The sequence below is a fragment of the Xiphophorus hellerii genome, chromosome 16, assembly GCF_003331165.1.
Source record: "Xiphophorus hellerii strain 12219 chromosome 16, Xiphophorus_hellerii-4.1, whole genome shotgun sequence".
Taxonomy (NCBI): Eukaryota; Metazoa; Chordata; class Actinopteri; order Cyprinodontiformes; family Poeciliidae; genus Xiphophorus; species Xiphophorus hellerii.
The window spans coordinates 8,262,661-8,285,469 of record NC_045687.1 but is presented as its reverse complement, the minus strand read 5'-3'; the positions used below and the strand labels follow the sequence as shown (position 1 = coordinate 8,285,469).

The following is a 22,809-nucleotide window of genomic DNA, read 5'->3' as shown; positions in this document are numbered from 1 at the left end:
ACAGATTGGAGAATCGCTCACATTACTAGAGACAATTTCTCCAGTCTGTCAATCCGTCTCCCACTTCATCCAGTTTTCAGACAATATAAAAACAAAAAGAAGCTGTCACCCTTAATGGCAACTGAGATCCCAATTCTTAAACTTAGAAGGAGAGACTCTCAACAACTTCATACTTTGCCACAGACAGTTCCAAACTGATGGCTATGGCTTTGGTACACCAACAGAACCGCATTGTCCATCAAAAGCAACGTTGAGCAAATGGCTTCATAAATTCATCCTTACCATGAGCAAAGCATAAGATGAGCAAAACCAGGAACCTTTGGACCAAACAAGACTTTCTCTAACATCATAGTGTTGAGCATAAAAATAATCTCCTTCTTGCAGTCAGCTTGAGAACCTTCTCACAAAAGTTGTGATATTTAAATAGTAATAATTTAATGTAAATAAATGTAATTTAATGTGATGTAAATTTAAATGTTACTATTGAATACTTGTATCAGGATTTCAGACCCTCCTCCAGATGGCCTGCAATGCTTTGCTTTCCCTTTCTTCAGCCGCTCATATTTTAATACACTGAACAAATGTTTCCACCTATACCATTTCTCTACCACCTCAATGTTACAAAAGGATAGAAAGTAGAAGAGGAAAAAAAATTAAAAGGATTTTAATAATGAATCTTGAGTGCAGGAAGGGCGAGGAGAAAACCTAGTAATGCAATGGATTGCAGAACTTCCATTAGCAAAAATAGTGGTTTATATAACTATCATGGATGTTTAATTCATATTTGAATATCTTAGAATTTATAGGAAGACCAACCTTTCAAAGCTGTAAAATGTGTACACTACCAGGTTCTGCTTGTACATTAATAACTTACATAAAAGCTGTAAACATTTTCAGTGCCAAATGTAAGCAGATGATGCTGTAACATAACTGAAAGCATCCACAGGAGGTTTCAGAGACTTTAAGCAGACAGTTAATCTCCCAGTGGTTTAAGAATAACTCTCTGTGTTTTACTTGGCCCCAAGCTGTTTCAATGTTTTTCACAGTCAAATCACTTATTGCCAAAGCAACATCTAAACGTATCAGGATTAAAGTGTTGTGTTGCGTTATCAACTGAAAATTAAGTCATATTTTTTGTTTTCTATTAAATCTATGTTTAACCAGATAAAACCTGCTGAGATCAAGATGTCTTTCACAAGAGTGAACTGGCCAAGAAAGGTAGTGGCATGCCACAGTGGCAAGTCAAACAGAACACACACACACACACACGCACACCCCCACACACACACACACCCCACACACAAAAAGAATCATTAAGAATAAATAAAATACAAACAATTTGACAAAAAAGTGCAGTAGTTATGACAATAGCCATTCAAAATGTAAAACCAGTGACAATTTAAGATTTGCAATACAGGCACTGTTGACAGTTTTTCCATTGTTATTTTTTAAGACTGGGCAAATCATTTTAAAATTTTAAATTTTTCTTTTAAAAGTCAGGGATAGACTGTCTACTTACAATCTGATCAACTAGTTTGATCTCATTTGGTCAGAGCCTATCAGCATCCCACATCTGTAATATATAATATTTGCACAGTTTTCCTTAAAAACTGTCTCCTGCTCTATCAGATGTAACTCTAATGTCTGGTTAGGCCTCTTAAAACTGTACTTTTCTGCAGATAAAGATATCCTATTGTTGAGTTTGTTGAATGCTTCAAGTTATTTTTGATATATGCAGCACTTCCATAACAACTGAATGTGACATAATTACTTGATTGTGTTGTAACATTGAATTATGTGCCTATAAAATACATGATTCTGATTCCTCCAAAAGGCATAATTTGCAGAGCAGAAAAAAAGTCAGTGGTTAGTAAGGTCCATTTTCCACTTGATGTCCATGGTCCACCATCTCCTTTTATTTCTTTTTTCTTGTATTCACACTGAAGATTGGTATGATTTATACAAAAGTAAATCATTCAAAAGAAACAAACTCATTTTTCACATTAATAACTGCAATTGCCTTGCAATTCAAGATTATTTTTCTTTCAGCTCTTCGTTAATTGCTAGATAGAGATCAACAGAAAGATATGCATAGACAGACAGAAATATCTATATAGAAGAGCCCTTTTGTCGGCTTTGAAAAAAAAAGGATCCAATTAAATCCAAAGGCAGAGGAGGAGGAAAAGAAGGAAGTGAAGAAAAAGTAGAAAAAAAGAAGATGGAGAAAACCTTCTGTCCTCCAGAGCATTGGAACCATACTTATAATCTTCACTAGAGGGTTGTTAGATGTTTTATCCTCTCTGATGTTTAGGTGTACTGTAATGGAATAAGATTGTTACAAAAGTTAATATTACCACCACAAAATCAATTAAATATTTTTAATTCTTCTTGATAATTATGAAGGCTTCATGTACACTTTGTCACTGTAGAAAGTAAAAAGTGAATTAGATTTGAAGATTTCAGAATAAAAGACCAACTAGCGTTTATCAATCTTTTGCTATCCATCACTTAATGCATTCAGAAGTAAAAGATGAGTTATTCATTATTTCTTCTCCCTCCATACGTTAGTGAGGTGGAATAAAATTAACATATTTTGTACAGGCAAATTATTGTTGTCAATTAAATCTTAAATAAATAAATGCTGCTCTGTGGCTCTAATCTGAAGTCATTGCATGCAGATGTAATAATCCGTCCTGCTTCTTTCTCTTCTTCAGCAGTCTATCAATCAAACTTTGAGGTGCTCACACAGCACCAGCTGTAGTTGTTTCCTGATGGCTGTGATAAAGGTTTTCACACTGTCAAAGTCCATTTCTAAGCTTAAAAGCTTTGCACTTTAAAGAGAACCTCACTTTCGCATTTACGTATGCACTGATTCTGCTGTCTCTAAACACACACTAGTCACTCAAGCTCCGAGCATTGTCCTCGTCTTCAGCATGCTCCAGTACGGACAGAGAATGTTCATGGTCAATTCATTAGGGACAGGCGCTGTCTGATCTCAATCTGGTGTGCGACTTGACTCTGGATACTGAATTGTAAATGAAACAGCATTCACTTGTAGCCTCTGAACCTTCAGCCTGACACATTTCATCCTACCTCTGTTCAGACTGCGTGCTCTGACTGATGGCATCACTGTCAGCATTCATCCATCAATAACCTGCGGGCAAAACAACATCATTCACACAGACCGAATACCTGTTGGACTTGAAACAAAACATGTTTTTGTTTTTTTTATTTTTTAAAGGACATAGCACTGCCGATATGTCACATATGTTTTGCTTTTAAATATTGCAGTTTCTATTTTTAAACTCTGGATTATATTTCTTTTTTTTAAACGAATTTGTCTGCATTAAAAAAAAAAAAAATCAAGCTACAATGATGAATAAATAAGAAAATTAATTGAGAAGGAGAAAGACAAATGACACAAGTTTGAAAATATTTTACACATAAAAATAGAAAATTATGGGAAGCAATTTATTATAAGACTGAATTAAGTGACTGCTGTCAGCATGTATTTGTCTCTTTCTACTTAGGAAAATAACAGAACAGATTGTTTGTGTAAGTGCTCTCAGCATGTTTCTCTGTGAAACAGGGACTCTGAGCTAAAACTGAAATTGACATTGGAAGTGAAGGGGTGTGAGACAGACACCGATCATAAATTTAGATTATTGTTCAGTGGTTCCAAAACAACTTCTTTTTGTGAATGCTTCAAAAAATATCACAGCCTCTCCATATAAAAAGAATAAGTAGCTTTGAGAAATAAATTCTCTTTCTCGAGAAAGACACGTTTCATGATTTTAGTGAGACTAATTAATCACACAAGCTTTTATTTAGGAGAAGGCAGGTGAAAACATTTGCATATAGTTTTTACATTATTATTTCTGTTTGAAAGTAGCATGTAACTGTAATAATTATGGGTTACTTTGTGTCGGCCTGTCACAAAAGAAATCCAATAAAATACACTCAGAATCGCAGTTGTAATGTAACAATTCTGAAAATGTTCAGTTGGCTGTATAAATAATTATGACTGACTATTGTTTGGCAACGGCATGGCACACATGTTCAAGAGTATAAATTCACAAGTGATGCTGGCACTTTGTCGACCCTGACTGATGCTGATTCCAACTGAGAACATATTTCACTGCCTATTAATGAAACAGGGCCGCCCCCGATTTACAAAAAACAAAAAAAAAAAAGGGAAAGGGAGAGAACAATGGCCTGAGCCAAAGCAAACAGTTTTGTTAGGACAATGATGGAGCTCCGCCCTGACGAAAGGCAAATTGAGATTCAGAAATACCTTTGGGTGTTGTTTTGTGTGAATGTTTCCATGGTAACAGCAGATGGATTACCACGAAAGGACGAGGAAAAAACAACAACAAACTATTGATTTGTGTGACATTTCTCAAGAGTTGCCTACATTGAGGCTTGAATTATTAAAAAGCAGCTTGCGACAAGAAATCAAACATATTTCTGCTTGTTACTCAGAGAGTCTCTGTAGAGCTGTGAGGCTGTGGGGTCTCAGTAGCAGTCTGTCAGCTACTGTTTGCTCACATCAAGTTATTTAAGGCAGATTTCTAACATGCCAAAACTAATTTGCTTACTTATTTTAACATTAAAGAAAAAATAACAAACAGAAAGCCATCCATGCTTTTATTATGAAGGCTAAAAAGTGGTTTAAAGAAGAGCTTTCTTTAGATGATGCCCTACGTTCTTCTGCGTTCCTGTAACATGGTGATGATAAACAGAGCAAACTGAAACCCCTGGATGTGTAGCCTGTGGGAAAACAGCTCAAGTGTTGACAAGCAGTCAAATTGCTCCTATTATAAAAGTGTGATAAAAATACTGATGGAATCATTATCTTTGAGAGGCTACAAGCTCAAAATAAAAAAATAACACACTGGCATCTCTGTCATTTCAAGCAAACACTCATTAATTAGTGTTCTGCTGCAGAACAACAACAAGCATTTAGGATTGGCATGTTACTGTGAAATCAATTAGATGGTGAGTACATGGTTTACATGGGAAGCTTTCATTGGACCTCGCTTTATTGGCCCTGTCTTAGCACAGGGGATCAATCACAGCAATGTCCTCAGAGGAAATGAGAGGTGCATCAAAGGTGAAGGCTTAAACTTAGCTTCTTACCTCGGCTCATGATTCCTTGAGTGTTTACATTAGTGGGAACTCACAGTGAGCGGGGCTAGTGAAATAAAAAGTTTCTATCTACATTGTCTCCAAGGATTGATTGGCTTGGCCTCCTGATGAAAAAATTACTCAGTTTCACTTAAGAAAACTGTTTTGATACAGCCTGAGGTGTCTTTGTTAAATTTAACACGGTGAGGACAGAAATTAAAAATATTTATTTGACTGATAGGTTTACTGAAATATCTGCGACACAGATTGGGTGAAACTTTCACACCCAGCTTGGCAATGTTATTCACTCGCAACATATATACAAATCTGAAGCACCACTTATCACAAACAGAATGGTATTAGGAAGGAATCTTTTCATATCGGAAGCCACAACATTTGAGGGTGACCTAGGGATTTTCTGAGGCTCACATCAAACATATCCCCTATTCATTTGTCCTTAAAAAAATCAATCGATATAACAAAAACAAAATTTTGAGCCTTTGTTCCGGGAGTGCAAAAAACAAATTAAAATATTTTTTATGTTTGCCCTATTTTGCCTAGATGTTCGGTACAAATAAACAAGATTTATTTGTACTGATTTATTTGTATTTGTAATAATTTACTATTAAACTATAATATCAAAACTATTCGCCTGCTATGCACAGTAGCTTTACCATCCGTCAAGGTTGAATTACTCTGCCTTTCAAAGCTTTCCAGTTATTCTCAACTGATGGAAAACTCTGAAAGTCAACATTGAAGAAATATGCAAATTTCATTTTAAAAGACTGCAGTGAAAACCATCCGAAAAGTTCAAACACTGGAGGCTGATTAAACATCTTTGCACTGAGCTTTTCAACTGGGAACATAAAAGGTGTCAAGTGGGAACATAAATCCAGAGCCAACTGGTTACTTGGCTCATCAGAAGTGTTTCAGCAGGGAACTGAAATTTGATTGCAGAAGGAAATTAGAAGAGAATTGCAGCGCCGCCAAGGGTCAGTCCAGGTCTAGGCTACACACTGTTTTTGATTACCCTCTTGTTGTCATAGAAACTAATGCAGATGATGATATGTCTGCACTTAACATCAAGTACAGCAAATTTGTCTTAGTTTGTGTATTTGCTGGAGTGCTGTTTGCTTCATTACATCTAAAAGTGAAAGCAGTAGACAGTAAACATCTAGAATCATATTTGTGCATCACTGAAACTTTAGCTCACTGCTTAACATGGTGATAACGGAGACATTTTACCTCATATTTTAAAATGAGGGAAATATGAACAGCTTTCATCTGCTGTAAGCTGTTCAGCTATTCAGTTTGTGTTTAAAATTCCCTTTTATGTGATGTAGATCAGTGTAATCAGATTGAAGTCACACCCCCCCACACACACACACAGCCACGGCACAGTGATGGCAAACTGAACAAAGGATTATCTGCTGAACAATTTCAGCAGCAGTCCAGGACGACTGACATAATTTATCAGTAAAAAAATCCCCCAGCATGCATCAAATTAATTTAGAAACACCATTTTAAACTAAATGTTACTCTAAAATTTTTTTATAAATTACAGTGCCAGGTTAGAGGAGCTGTTTCTGTATTTCCACTGGTTATTAGGAAAACAATGACAGTCAGTAGCCAATTTTAGTAGGAACAAGCCCAGCAGCTATACTCAGGCTGTTGTATAAAAAATTATGCTCAACTAGTACAATATGGCCTAAAGTATGGCATAAAAATGTACACACACCACCACAAGCCTGAGCTGTTCTTATAAGTCAGGATGCCTTCATGCTTTTATATATTTAACACCAAAAACTGACCTTTTACCTAAATATTACAACTAAATTGAGATTAACAAGTGTCCTGTTTTGATCTTCTGCTGCTGTAGCCCATCTGCTTCAAGGTAAAAACTGTTGAGCATTCAGAGACGGTATACAGTGAATCTAAAAATTTGTGTTACATACTTATATTACAGATTTATTCCAAGTTCTCTTTCCACTAAATTCTACACACATTAAGACAGTGAGAAGTGTTTTTCAAATGTACTTCTTTTTTTAAAAAAAGCAAAGAAATCCCATTTGAATAATTATTTTATTGCTTAATACTTTGTTGATCCACCCTTGGCAGAAATTGCAACCTCAAGTCTTTTTGAATGATAATATTATTATATTATTTGCTTTAAAAAAAAAAAATAAAAATTCACAACACTCACAAAATTGAATTCACATTTTCATAAAGGGGCATTTCTGTATAAAAACTTTGAGGAAAATTTTGAATTACTATAAAATGAAACAAGGATTTAACATTACAAAATGTGAAAGAAACTATGTAATCTTTCCGGATGCACTGTATGTTAGTGGTAACGAGTGTGTTTTTGTGCTAATGTTCTCTTGTTTTCCTAGTCTCCTTTGACCTTTGACATGAGCAAGGCATATTTGTCCACACAACTGCTGCTTGCTGTTTACTTCCTTTCTTTAACCTTGGACATTCTAAGAAAATCCCTTGAAGCTGAGTGAGCACTTTCTGAAATTTTCAGAACAACCTGACATCACCAAACAAAAGACACTAAATTCAAAGACACTAAAATGACTCTCTTTCACAAAGTATGCTTGCATTGTCCATTGGAAGAGCAGCTATTTTGCAGAATAGAAAACTTTAAACAAGTGGTGCTGGTGTTTAAGTATAGGCTAGTATAGGAAGAAATGTTTTATTTAAACAATCAACTGAAAAATGTAGGATTCAGCTGAAGGAGCATATTCACCTGGCACTGAAAACAGTGCTTTGTCTTTTATTCATGCATTATTTGTCCTTTTGTCTCTTCTCCAGTGACCTTAAAACACTGAGGTTTTTTTTGTTGCCATTTTACGCCTATCCAATCAAATACCCACTGCAGAGAGAAATCTTCTACTTCACTGCACACTCTTAGTCAAGTGTTACCCCAGGATGATACACCCTGGCTTCAGCTAATCCATGAATTCACTAGAGAGTTAAAACGTGAAGGACAGACAGTAGCTGGAAACCAAATACCATGACCCTATAACATGATGGTTGAGCTATTAATTTGTGAAGAATTTGCCTGACTTGCTAACATAAATGCTTTTTTGGTAAAATAAATCATTTGTGCACAGAGACATTCAGTCCAGTGAGGGGGGAAAAAACCCTAAGATATTTCTACTGTTTTTGCTTTTTTGAACATGAGTAACATGAATAAATACAAAAAGCAATTTTGAAATTATAACTTTGTTAATTAAAAGAAAAAAATCTATCCAAACCAACTTGGCCCTGTGTGAAAATGTAGGTGCAGCCTCTATTAGGAACCTGTGATCAGTCCCATTTGATGAGTGACTCTTACATTGTTTTACTGCCAGACTTGTAGACTATAGAAACCATGTAAATAGAACCTCTCTGACAACATGAAGTAAGGTAAAAGATCTCAAAAAGGAACAGATCTTGCCTCTGTTAAAATATATAAAAAAGAAAACAACAACTGAAAAACAAGATTGCTGACATTTTTCAGTTTGGAAAGGGTTAGAAAATTATTTCAAAGTTGCAGTGAGAGGCATTATCAACAACAAAACAGGATAGTGGTGAACCTTCCCAAAAGAGGTCGACTGACCAAAATGACCCTAAAATGGTGTTGACAACTACTCTGGTAAGGTGCTCCCCCCCAACCCACACACACACACACACACACACCCACTCAAAATCAAGATCAACATCAGATCAGAGTTTAACTATTAAAAAAAATGCACAAAAATCGCATTAGTAGGAGAGTTAACTAGTCACAGAATCACTGCTGACTAGCAGATCAAAAAGGTCCTTTTCATATTTTCAGACATCATGTTGATGATCCAGAGGGTTTTGGGATGGGAATCTGGACTTACAAGACAAAGTGGAAGCAGATTGTGAGTGTCCAGTGTTTTTTTTTTTTTTCCTTTTTGTAAAATGCATGAATAATTTCATCCAATTTCATACAAGAAAAAAAATATTTTATTAATTCTGCTTTTCATTAGTTTCAGTTTTCTGTATATATTTTTAGCTTTGTTGCTGCTACATTGGTCTACGGTGAAGTACTTTGTGACTTTTAGATATTTAAAGGTGCTATAATGACAAGCTTTTATTTATCTTCTTGTCTAATCTACCTACCTACTGTCAAACATTGTGGTAGTATTGCAATAGTTTGGTGCTGCTTCAAGAACTGGAACATTTGAGGTCATTCATGAAACCATGAACCATACTTGAACAAAATCTCCAGACGAATAATGTCTGGCTGTGTGTTTTGTTAACTTAAGCTCAAGCGCACATGGATAATGAATCCAGGCAATGATCAGAAGAGTAGCAGTAACATTGCCTCAGAATGACTCAAAAAACTGAAACAAATGAGGCATTGTGCCATATCCTTAAAAAGACAGTCCTTTTTCAAAATGTATTATATTTTGTGGAATTAAAGCAATTCTACAAAGAAGAGCAAGGTACAAATCCTCCACAACAATGTAAAACACTAATTTCCAGGTATTTCAAACATTAGAAGGCCATCATTGTTGTCAAGCGCAACATAGTTATTAGGTTCTGTGGGTAATTACTTTTCAACTCCGGGCTAAATTGGTTTGTAGAACCTTTTCCCTTGATGAATGAAATCATTACTTCAAGACTGCATCTTGTATTTACTAAGGCTACCCTTGTCTGACATTAAAATCTATTTTATCTAAACCTAAGCATGGGGGGAAGGAAACCCAGGTGACATCTGTTAGGAGGGAAATAATGTTTCACAGTACTACAATATATCTTCTTGCATGTGACTTGGACTTGTTTCTTATTGATCATGGCACACTCTCTCCATGTCCTTGTGCTCTTTGAAAGATTCATGCGGCGCTTGGAAAATGAGAAGCAGCGATAATTACACGCAGCAGCACAGTCGCAGAACGAGAAGCAATTAATGGAAGCTGAAGCAGAAACCCAGCCACAGCTTGTGAATGCTGAACTATTTCTCAGTCATCCGAACATATAATGAAAAGTAGATGAAGATCTTGGAAAAAAGAGTTTTGGTTTGCTTTCTGACTGTAATTGTCAAAACATGGACGGATTTAGTTTTTTTTTTTTTTTTTTTGGTTCCAGACAACATCTGTAATGTGCCAACAATAAAGCAATCAAATGTTTTTCTTGTTTTACTAACAAGTAAAACAACTGACTGAATCTTGTTTGATTCAGTCAGACTTCCCAATAAAAGTTTCATCAGTCAGTTGAAACAAATTACATTCAAACATCATTTGTTTGACCACTATCTATGCATGTGTGCTTAATGCATAATTATGTTTACAATGCTTTTACTCTGTCACATGTTTCTACCTTATTATGACTGAACACTACTCATGTGTTCAATGGCAAAGCAGTTAGAATTGTGGGGGAAAATAATAACAGGCAGTTTTTCTCTGTCTGGTTTGTTCCACTTTGATATCTGAATGAATGTCAAGTATACTTATCACGCTGAGCTTCACTATACTTACCGAGTCTACAGCTCGCAGTGCTTTATGGCTGCAATTAATATTGTTTTCTGCTCAAATTTTCATGCATGACAGTAAATGACACTTTGTTCTGGGAGTCTAAGCAACAAAAGTATCATCATTGCACACTGACTGTACTTTAAACCTTAGTTTACAATAAAATACTTGCTACTTACTTGTTGTAGATAATAGATGTTTTCAATTTATATAAAATTAGGAGGAATCTTTGTCTTATGAAAGCTCCAAGTTATAGTTTGCAGTGAATGGGGAAAGTTGAGTGAGCTGTAATGAGTTTTGGTCTTGTATCACTGGTGGTGCTACTAGTAAACAAGCTGAGCATCTGATTTATAATAAGTGCATGTTTTAGCAAATTAGTCACTCAACATTCACAGTCTGCTGTCCAGCTGGTTTACCGAAGCAAAATCCTCCAGGGAGCTTTGTAGTTTATTAATTTGCCACAACAGTGTATAGCCATAGCAGTAAATCCTATAAAGCTTCTTAAGATGCATGGAGACGGAATTTTGATCTAAATCAATATTTTTTATGTATAAATATAAAAAGAACGCATACAGTTGTAATTGTCTGCTTTCTTACAAACCTTTCCACTAGGATGCCATGGGCCTATTTTGAACCACTCTGCTGAGTTCCTGCTGAGTTGTGAAGTGCAACTGGTCATACTAGGAAATTGCAGTCACATAAGAGCTCTGAGCTTTTTCCTCTTCAACTTCCAGGCATTACATCTCCAGTTGCTCCAACAGCAAAGACAGCAATTTAGAGCTTTGATGTCAGCTCCCATGTAAACAAAAAAACAAAATATATATTTGCCTAAAGACAAACTAGCCAATGCATTGTTATGATTGTGTTATTATTTTATTTACTGCCTCATAAAATACTCTTTCTCCTTGAGCTGTTTCACATTTTGCCATAAAATAAATAATTGTACTTCCTGTAAAATTATTCATTTTCCAAAATGTTGAACGAGTTGACATCTGGAAAGTGTTTTATCAAAAATAAAATCTAGTGCCTTCAGAAGTCATGTAATTAATAAATAGAGTCCACCTGTGTGTATTTCAGCATAATTGCCACTGTTGTTTGAAAGCCTGTTTGAATACATTAGTCAACAGCCTCTTTAAATCCAAGGAACACACCAGACAGCTCACAGATAAAGTTGCGGAGAAGTTCAAAGGAGGGTTAGGTTGTAACAAAATATATTACACTTTAATCATCTCATTGGTCGTTCTATGATGTGAAAAAGGAAGGGACTGGACTGAGAGGTAAAGAGCTCCAGTCAATCTAACAGGCCTGCCAAAAAGAGTATTAATCAGAGATGCAGCCAAGATGCGCATATTAACTCTGGAGGAGCTCGAGATCTACTGCTCATTAATATTGCATTTAGCAGATCTGATCTTCATGGAAAGATGGCAGGAAGAAAACATTTGCCGAAAGCACCTCCTGTAATTTGCTACTAGCCTGTAGAACACAGCAAGCATGGGTGGAGTTTACATTGAAGCAACAAACTCAATAAATGGCTGCCATTTAGTGTAGAATTTGTACAAATTTTCAGTTTTTGTATGTCTAATTTTCTCAACTTTCAAAAATAATAATAATAATAATAATAAAACTTATTATTCACCAACAACATAGCAACTGGGTAAAATAATTTATATTCTGAGTTTAGTTTTCATATCAGCCTTCACATTTTGTCAGAATTTGTACTGTAGATGTTGGATTGGATCACATTATTCCTAGTGAACTCATGTCTCTGCGTGGAAAATGCCAGCATAATGAAATGTAAATCCAACACAGATCCAGCCAATAAGCCTTATGATTTCCTTGCAAAAGCTGAAGATTGAAAATGACTTTGAGGCTCTTAGCCTGCCTTCTGCATGACCATAATGGTCAAGGCTTGACCTGAACCAAGAACTGCTCTTAGAGTGGAATAGCCACTTATTAAGTCTAAAGCATAGAGCAATATACTGGCTCCCTCAACTCTGAGTGACCCCAAAGAAGCCCAGTTGTGGGCTCTTAAAAGGATTTACAACAGTTCACATATTCATATCTTAGAAGGGGTCTTAGGCATGTAAATGATAACTTAGGAGAGCAATTACATACATGGCCGCATGCTGAAATCTCTCTAAGCAATTAATGACATCAGACTTATCCGGCGCTTCACATGGTTACATATAAAAAGCAACTGATGCGTTCACTCTTGTCTATTTACCACACATTTCTTCTTGAGCAACTGAGCCTAAATGTTTTCTTTTATATGACTTTTAAATACATGGGGTAGATCTGAATAGCAATGTATTTTACTCTCAGATCTATCCAATAAAATGTGTTTAGTCCTGTTAAAATAACATGCATTTTGTTGCTTGTAAAAAATGGAAAATAATAAAACTAACCTAAGCAAAAGAATGTTCTCAAATGAAATGGGGCAAGTCTTACATAAAATAAAATAATACTTTTGTTGGTATGCAGAACTACATGTTGGTGTCAACACTAGCAGAATATGTTTTTGTACTTTTTCGGTGTATCTCATCTCTTTGTTGTATTTCTCTGTGTGAGAGGACAGCACATTTGTTTATTAAAATTCAGGACATGTTTGTGCTTTATGTTATTTTGCAACTCTTTTATGTTGAACTTGTACATTAGTGTGTCACACTATTTCTTTGAATCTCCACATTTTGTTCATCTGTGACCTTTACAAATGGCAAAATGTCAACACCTCAGTATTACATTCCACTGTGTTTTTAGATGAAAGCAAGGCTGCATACTTTTCCACACAGAAACTGTTTGCAGCTGTTAGCCAGAAAGCCTTGAAAAACGCTGCCCCAATATCAACAACCAATGTAGTTGTTTAGCTCTCTGAGTGAAGAGTATTGTGTCACAGGAACCAGGTGTGCTTGAACACCCCATCTAGACTTAAAAATCGAATATAATCTGCAAAGCCAGGATCGAGAGAGCAGAGGCGAGAATTTTCCATTGCAAAAGCTGTCAAGAGTTAAAATGTTTTCTTCACCCACAGAGTGACCTTTAGAACAATGGCAAAGAGAATTTCTTTTGGCAAAAGTAGTAGACAAAACCTGGGTTTAATTTTGCTTCTGCAAGAACTTTCTTGTGGAGTTCTACTCCAATATTTCATAGCAAAAAACTGCATTTGAAAACTGCAAGAAAGCTCTGTTCTCTGAGCTGCACATACTGTTGAGTCCTTAAACAAAATAGCTTTCTGATTGATCCATTTGCTATAAGTTTGATTACCCAATATCATAATATTTCCAGATTCAACAGAAACGTCTTTTTGCATTCATGGAAAATCAAATTCCATTTCATTTTATTACTATAAAAACCCAATTTCACAAAGATTAAAAAAACGACTGCAGCAGAAAACACTTCTGCTCTGTCTATAGGTGTTATCCAACCATCTGATTAATAATTTGAAATTCATGTAATGTGTGTGCTTTATCACAGAGGACATTAAATCTGATTTATGTGATCAGCAGGGTAGGTTAATTCAAAATGCTTTGACTTCTGACTATATGTCGCAGCATTGTACAACCAAGTAGCTAAATTTGCATTTATTTAAAAATTTACTTATAGTAGCTTGAGAAAACCATGAATATGTAAATTAATGCAGTAAGATGCTGGAACTGATCAGGTTTTCTAGTGTATAACTGCATATCTGAATACAATAATAAAGCATGCTGTGATGGCAAAACTGAAGAATACAATTTGCATGAAAATGAATCCACTCTACAATCGCAGCGCTGCACTTCATTACAGTATACCTGCAAAACGATGACTCACGTAACCACATCAATGGCATCAGATGATGGTAATTAGACTTTTGTGACACTTGCAAGCTGTTCCAGGTCAAAGGACATGGCTAAAGAGCTGCTTGCCTCCAAATGGTGCCTTTTAATTACCATTACGTAAATGGCTTTGGACAGCAAGTGTCACCACGCTATTTTTCAGCTCTGCTCTTTAACTACTTTAAAGGTTACTCATATTAAACAACTATGTAGGTGTTTTTTTGTATATTCATTATGTTAATGGCAGGTAGGGCAAAAGATATTGAATAAAAAGATTTGAGATTTTAATTACAGTGATGTGTGTAAGAAGAAATTATTGCACAGTGCAAATTTACTCTGGTATGGATATGGAAATAAATGGGAACCATTATTGGTACCTTACTGCCCCCTGCTGTTTATAGTGTAAATAAATTTCGCCTACATAAAACTGACCAGAGCTGGGTGGAGCACCCAGAAATTGTGCTCAAGTGATGCACTACATCAACATATTTTACTCAAGAAAACATAGCCGTCCAAGAAATTACTTACGTGAAAAAGCACTAAGTAAACAAACAAACAAAAAAAAAGTATTCATGGATTAACAATAAAAAAAACAAGGTTTGACTCTGATTATGTGCTCTTTTGGCTTAATATTACTAGGCATACCCAGACCTTTTTAGAGCCAAAGTACTAGGATCTACAAAAAAAGAAAATGAGTCATATTATGCACAATTTTAAGAAATTCAAGAAATTATAATGAAAAAGAAATGCCATTCATCAGTTTTGAAAAGGGTTAAATGGCATCTGTAAGACTTTTGGTTTCTCCAGCAACCTGACAGCACAGTGAGAGCTGTCACAGGAAACAAACTGCCATGAACCTGAGATGTTGACCTGTAAGAATTACTCCCAAGAGTTTATCAACGTCTCATCCAGGAGGTCACAAAAATGACATCAAACCTTCTTTAAAAGGACTGCAGCAATATAAGGTTCAATAATAATAAAGAAGAAATCCAAAGGGGAGAATACTTCTCTCTGCTTGTGAGGAGAGTGGTACCTAGTTACATTTACTCTGCTTTACTTGAATAACTTTTTTTGTGGGAAAAAAAGAAGTCTCAGAAGTAATTTTACTACACCATACTTTTTACTCTCACTTGAGTGATATTAAGTATCGCTACTCTTTCTTCAGTAAAACTCTACCCACTGTGAGTAAATTCACTGCAAAAACAAACATCTTTTAACCAAAAAACACACCAGACACAATTAATACATCATACCTACTGTAAGCATTTATATATTAGAGAAAAAAAAGTATTCAGAAAAGTTTATCTCACTTACAATGTGTTGCTTTGTAATTATGTTATTAGTATATATACGTTTTATTTTAGTTTCTTGCATACTGGAATTTGCACACAAATTATATTTCTAAATGTCGTTTTAATAGAAGTAGGTGAGGTCTGCAATGCTTTAGATTATTTTTTAGGTTTTGAGACTTTTTGGACCATTTGTCAATTTAGCTAATTAAGTTCATTCAGTTTGATTTTAAGGATCTTTGATTGCTTTGTCTTAGACAGGTCCTATTTAAGTCATTTTTTGATTATGCACATCTGGCAGTATCAGGCTTACCTGAGGCGAGTGAAACTGAACTCGGCTTTTAAAAAAATTTGTAAAATTGCTAATTAGTTTATTTGTAATCATGAATTATTAGTTTAAGGGATGCATTTTGACAAAAGGCCAAGAGGTAGCGATGTCTTTTTCCCTTAAGAAATGATTACATGACTGCTAATCAGTATATCCCCAGGAGATCTTTGTCTAGTATTAAACTGTATTTGAAGAGATGAAACAAGATAAAGAGAGCCAAACCAGAAGAGATTTGTAAAGGGGCAAATACTTTCTCCACAGTGATGTCACCAGCAATGACTAATCTTTTTTTCAGTTAATCCTTTATCTCCAAATGTCTATGTTGAATTATTATTGTGATCTAAACTGCAGATTGAATCAGTGAAACATTTCTCTCAAATGTTTTGAATAAATTGACATTCTGACAATTATTAGTCTGAGCAGCAGAAGACAATTGTAAGTTAAAACTTGATTACCACAATTAAATTGAGTTGATTTGATATGCTGTATTTCACAGCAAAATCAGAAGTTTAACATCGCTCATACTGATGCACTTTGTGTAACTCTAATGCAGTTAGCAAAAAATAACTGTTGATTTCATTGTCATCAACAGTATAATTATTTCTAGTTCCATTTATCTCTTGTATTACCCATGCTTTTATCTTGTTTACATTTGACTTGAAACATAATCAACCATTTTCTAATTAAAGATAAAAAGCAAAAAAAAAAACAACAAGCAGCTAAATTTAGGAAATGTGTTCATGAATATTCCAGGTCAACACAACAAATGTGTCACACACAAACAAGCTGTGCTAGAAAACATCCTCACACACTGACATTTCCCACTAAAAGCATGGGCAAATTTATTCCACCTCACTCCTCTGATGGACTTCCTGATCCGCCTTAACAACAAGACTTAGCACTTTAGATGAGTTGCATTAAATTACACTCAAAGGACAAAGTTAAAATTTAAGTGCACCTTTAATTTATTCAATATCTATATTATAATAGAGTCATCATGATTGGCATATAAAATATTTACAACAACAACTAATTCATTAAAAATGACAGATCCTGCTGAAAAGTGTATGTGCTTATATGTGGAAGGTGGCAAGATTGCAGCAACTTTCAAGAGCAATTCTTCATGGAACAATCAATCATTCTGGGTACTGACATCTGAGAAGTACATTATCTAGCAAACAATTAGCACAGCTTGAAGCATAAATGGGGCTCCAAGACTAAGAAAGGCAGCAGGTGGACTGTTTGGTCTCTCTTCCCTAAAGAGAAAGGAGAAAAAAAGCCCAGTTAGAAACAAAGAACTTTCATCCACACATTTTCAAAAACCTATTAGAAATTTGATGTAAATTAGCCTTTCATCTGCTGCTAAAAAAACAAAAAAACACAAAAGTTCAGAAGCAGATGGGTTGCCATGACAACTGTGTACCTACATGTTTTCCTGTAAGCATGCTACTGGTGCCTAAATTCCAGGTACCTGTTGTCTCTGTTGTTGGCGTCGGTATTCTTCTTCGCTGGCGGCCAGAGCCTGAGCCAGGGCCTGGTCCTCCTGCTCCTGAGGGCTGAGGGGAAAACATCCCGGAGTGAAAACCCCACAAACTGGACGACATGCATAACGGTGGACCCTTGAGTTTGATTCAAGTGCAACCTCATTAAAATTATTTAAATAATCCCATCAGCCTGTTTTGTTCGACAAACACTAAAGAGCCACGCCTATGTGATGGTTCAAATCTGTAAGCAGAGAGCGCTGTCATGGCTGTTTTTCAGGTTTCTTTGTTTATGTGGATTTTCTCCTTTGCACTTGGTGTACGCTACAAGAAAAATGTGCCGTTTCTGATTCACTATTAGCAATGCACTACATCATGACTTTAATTCAGATCTGAAACAGAGCCAAGTCGGTTTCTGGATACCAACTAAATCATAAAAACTACTTACAGTTTGAAAGATTATTCATATCTCTTCATACAGTGACATACATTTGATCACCTTTCAAATAATTCTGTTTATTTTATCATCATTTATATGTAATAGACCAAGCAAAAAAAAAAAAAAAACACATATAAAGTGGAAGGGAAAAGAAACACAGTTTCCTAAATTTTTTACAGATAATATCTGAAAAGTGTGGCATGCATTTGTATTCAGCTCAGTATAAATTCCAGAGAATCAGTTGCCTTCAGAAGTCACAAAGATAAACAGAAGTTCACCTGTGTGTAATTTTATCTATACATAAAACCAGCTGTGCTATGGAGGCCTCAGTGGTTTGTTAGAGAACATTACCAAACAAAGAGCACCGTAAAGTCCAAAGGTCACACCACACAGAACAGGGTTGTGGACAGGGTTAGATTATAAAACTATCTCCACAGCTTTGAACACCTCACAGGACCGACCAATACCGAGTGCTATTTATATCAGCATTAAACACTGCTCAATAACTATCAGAACCAAGCAAAAGATGGAAGCTGAATAAGTGAATTTTTATAAATCCATGTAGATTCTTGAAACACTTTTAAGTCACACAGTTTTGGAACATTATCATAACCTTCAGAACAATATTGCTGGATATGCTCATCATTCACAGCAACAAGGGGAAAATCAACCATAAATGACCTGGGAGACTGTAAAGTACCTGAACAGTAAAAACAGTATCTAACCAGAGATCTGGGTTTTAGCTAAAAATTCATGCCCAGTTATAAAAAGATTCTGCATGCATTTGTGAAAAGACTTTTTCAGCATATAAAGAAAAAGTTCATATCACAGCTAAACAGGGACGATGACGATCTAAGCGGCAATCCTGAAAATTAAATGCAGAATTAGCTTGCCATATAAGCCAACCATCATGCCCACCCCTGTCACTGAGAAACACCTGCAAGTCTGCATTTCATCCATATTATATACACACATTACTGATCTACTTAATAAGCAGCTAAATGAAGAGGAAGTTAGGGAAAATCAGAGGCACTTTGTTAACGTAACTCACCTGAGGGTTGGTTGAGCAGCTGGCCTCGAATCAGCCAAAGACATCTCCAGTGCTCTTTGTAAAGCCTGCTCCTCTGTCTGAAGAGACAATGTAGAAGCAGAATGTTTGAGTTCACTTTCAATATACTAGTGGTTACTTTACATAAGGTGATTTCATCAAAGTTGTGTTCATACCATGCCGGCCTGAAAGGACGCCGAGGGAGGAATTACATTCTGTGCTGAAACGGATGTGGGAATCCGCGGGGTAGAGCTGGGAAAAGCAGGAATACAATGTGTTAAATAAAGTATATATATTCAATATGTCCATTACTGAACAAATGTGGGGTAGCAACACTCACCCTGAGCTGTAAGCTCTGTTGTTTACAGTTACGCCATTAGAAACAGGCCGAGGGTTTCCTGAAGCAGATGAACGAGAACTAGAGGCAGACGAAGAGGAAGCATCTTGAGACCTCATTACAGCAGCATGTCTATGGAAAAAACAAAAAACCTTAAATCACCAGGTTCAATGTGATAATTCAGAAAAAAAGGAAAACCGTTTCAGAATACTTAGGACAACTGTACTCACCCAGATTTGGAAAGAGACTTCCCGTCAGTCTTACAGTCGTGGTCTAGTGGGTGTCGATGTTTGAGACAGTAATTTAAATGACACTGGTCGCAGGTGACTCGTATCATTTCCTTTTGTTTACAGCCACCTTTAGAACATTTATTTGTGAATATCTGAAAGAAAGAAAAAAAAAACCTGTTATCACTGTTTTTGATGACATTGTGCCACATGGTTAGGGGGAACTCTGCATTATTTTAACCTTTCTCTTTCTTTGCGCAGGGTCTGATTTGCAGTCCCGGTCGATGTGTTCTCCCACTTTTATGTCAGGCATCTCGCCTCTTTTGATGGGAATGGGAGTATTACACAACGGGCAAACTGGAACCTGGACATCCTACAAGAACATACACAACAGTATTAAGCAAACAAAGGAACAAACTAGAACATTTGATATCTTTTAAAAGAATAGTAGAACTAAAAACATTCTAATTCAACCAATTCGTTTTCAAAACCAAGGCCTATAAAATCTACAGATTCTGATTGATTCTCCAAGCAACACTGCTACTAATCCACATGAGTTGCTTATATGGCTACTTGTTGTCACAGTTTAATATGTGTGGAATAGGTTATTGACTTCACAAGAACAACCACGCTTAGGTGAGCATGTTTTAGACAATGCTGTGTGACATAGGTTACATTAAAATAAATGGAACAACATATGACAAGATCAGTACATTGGGTAGATCAAATAGACATAAATGTAATTCAAAAGTAATCTAATAAAAGTAAAACCCATGGTGTAATTGTTTGTCCAGAAACATTTTGTAGTAATTGGATGCATTAGTTAAAAGATGAATACGCTGAGTAATTTTTTAAATAAAGTTTTTATTGAAGAGGATACAAATCAGGCCTAAACATAAGTTCATATTTTATTAGGTTCTATCAACTCACCTTTTTGTAGGATGATGTACATTTGTGATTTGCATAGGTGATGTGATCCTTGCAGAAAATCTCCTGACAGGCATCACATCTCATTGGAAGAAAATCTGCAATCAAACAAGCAGTATTTTATGAGGGAACAAGTTTATCAATCAATCACATTTTATTTGTATAGCATCACTCAGCAACAAGGCATTTCATAGTGCTTTACATCATAAAAACGCAAAAATACAAAGTCATACAACACACAGTCAAGAATTTAAACATTACATTTCGTCAAGTGCCATCATTAAACATCAGATTGTTAATTACCGTTGATTATCTTTCAAGTCTAACAACAACATCAACAAAAAATTATAATGCTGTTTTTATTTGAGACTTTACTCACCTAAACGCTTGCAGGTCTTCTCGGAGCAGTGCTCTCCCAAATCTGGAAACTCCATTTTTTTTAATGGGTCTTCTGCTGAAAATGACTGGTTTTTATTCTGAAATAGACCAAAAAAATAAATAAAAATAAAACTTAAATAGATGAGTAGCTAGCAGTTATTAGAACTGGTCTGCATTGTAATAACAATGAGGCTTTGAGGTTAGTCATGAGTCACATGATTATCAGTCTGTAGACCAACAATGAGTTTGCTAAATTATTAGCAAGAGGCTAAGCTAACTTCGATCAGACTCACAGATGATCGATTACGCAACTAATAGCTCAAGTTATCCACTATTCTGTTAGACAAACAGAACACAAGAACTTCAAAATGAGAGAGATTTTTGCGATAAGTAATACATGTTCACAACGTAACATGAATGAATTATAGTAACAAGATATAGAAATTAAGCAACTACTTAATTTACCCAAAGTGAGCAATAACACATATTTCTGCTAAGTTGAAAGAAACACCAACACCACACAGTATACTTCTCCATAAATGTCAATAACAAATACTAAAAATAAATCTTGACTATTTATGGTGAGAATATATTCTCACCGCTGGATTCTTTGCTACGCTAGCAAGATGATCAGCTAACCTCCTCTTTTTGTTCAGGTTTACTCACCAGTCGCGGCTTTCTTCTCGGTCTTTGGTTTTGTAAAAAGAAAGTCAATGTATTCTTCCAGCCAATATAACTCTATAATTTTTCAAAGTGTTTTAGTCTGTAGTTTAATTACAGAGCCCCTGACGTCCGTTGCCTTGTTTGTGAAGATCCTCGTCTGTTTAGCTGTGTCACGCACTGTCCACTTACGTCAAGACGCCGCTGATGTCATGCTGGCTACGTCGCAATGGAAGGCGTGGTTTCTAAGGCGGTCGTAGAAATTTCAAGAAAAATCTAGAATGACCCAGATTGTTCAAATAAAATTATGGAAATTGTATTTAGTAAATCTGAAATAGAATCTACTATTAAGAAAAAACTCTGACTGGAGGCGTTTTTTTTAGAGGAGGGGACTAAAGCTTGTCACTTGTTTCAAAAAAAAGAACTGCTGAAGAAAGTGGAAAAGAAAGTTAAAAAACCCCAGCTATCACAACGAACTAGAGGTTAAATAATTAATGGGCATTGGTGAGTGAGGCATTGACATGGAAAATGTTTAACAGAATAATGCAACATGAAAAATAAAGGGTGAGTGAGTATAAAGAAACATTTAAACAAGAATTAAGGAAATATAATGACATACTAAAGATGAATGTTGGGTAAACACAAACAAATGAGCAAAATATTCATTAATTTTTTTAAGTAAACAGGATAACATGCATGAATAGATAGATTCAAGAAGGAAATTCAGATGTTAAGTTGAAGCAATTTTAAAATAGTGGATAGTCATGACAGTGGTAAAACTGTTTCCTTTTTTAAAATGTTTGAGTTCATATTTAGTTACACATAAAATGAGTTGAAAATTACTGGAAAGACTGTAACATGTCAGAGAATAAAATAACAGAACAATAATGGCAAATATAAGAGAAGTAATAATAATTGTCCCTGAATAGCAACAATTCAAACTTTCTTTGCTCCTTTTGACCTTTTTAATTCTTGCACTAAAATAAAAAAAATCACATTATCATAAATTAATATTTATCCCTTCATATTCATTACCCTCATTTGCTAAAGCTGTTACCAACATAGATAATATTTGAAACTTTACTGAAACAACATAAGTCTTCTCCATGTAAGGATTTAAAAGTCATCCATTTAGACAGTTGACATTACATATGCAAGCTCTGTTAGTTAATGCATTTATGGCTTCATTAGATTTGTGCAACACAAATTCTCTTAAAATCTAAACTTTTAATGAGCTTAGGAGCCCTGAAACAAAAAGACATTATTT

At 35.4% G+C, this 22,809-nt stretch overlaps 1 protein-coding gene across 3 annotated transcripts; it reads right to left on the bottom strand.

Moving 5' to 3' along the window:
* Positions 1–16,857: 16,857 nt before the first annotated feature.
* zfand2a (zinc finger, AN1-type domain 2A) lies at positions 16,858–21,733 on the bottom strand. 3 transcript variants are annotated; one of them, XM_032588644.1, is made up of 10 exons: positions 21,549–21,733; positions 20,884–20,980; positions 20,508–20,602; positions 19,819–19,950; positions 19,581–19,732; positions 19,354–19,482; positions 19,190–19,265; positions 19,017–19,093; positions 17,473–17,601; positions 16,858–17,301 (listed from the first exon to the last, which is right to left on the bottom strand). In XM_032588644.1, the coding sequence occupies exons 2-9, from the start codon at positions 20,936–20,938 to the stop codon at positions 17,502–17,504; spliced, it is 816 nt and encodes a 271-aa protein (XP_032444535.1). In that variant the 5' UTR covers positions 20,939–20,980; positions 21,549–21,733; the 3' UTR covers positions 16,858–17,301; positions 17,473–17,501. The 3 variants fall into 3 exon arrangements, with proteins under 3 accessions (XP_032444535.1, XP_032444534.1, XP_032444533.1); XM_032588643.1 differs by having other exon boundaries at positions 16,858–17,407; positions 17,517–17,601; XM_032588642.1 differs by having other exon boundaries at positions 17,517–17,601.
* Between the last annotated feature and the right edge of the window lie 1,076 nt (positions 21,734–22,809).

Bases quoted from the DNA above. Each gene is read 5' to 3' on its own strand.
- zfand2a (XM_032588642.1), bottom strand. From the start codon at position 20,938: ATGGAGTTTCCAGATTTGGGAGAGCACTGCTCCGAGAAGACCTGCAAG. The intron at 19,266-19,353 runs GTGAGTGTTGCT...TGCTTTTCCCAG, and splicing joins AACAGAGCTTACAGCTCAGG to CTCTACCCCGCGGATTCCCA. The intron at 17,602-19,016 runs GTGAGTTACGTT...TTTTCCCCTCAG, and splicing joins GCTGCTCAACCAACCCTCAG to CCCTCAGGAGCAGGAGGACC.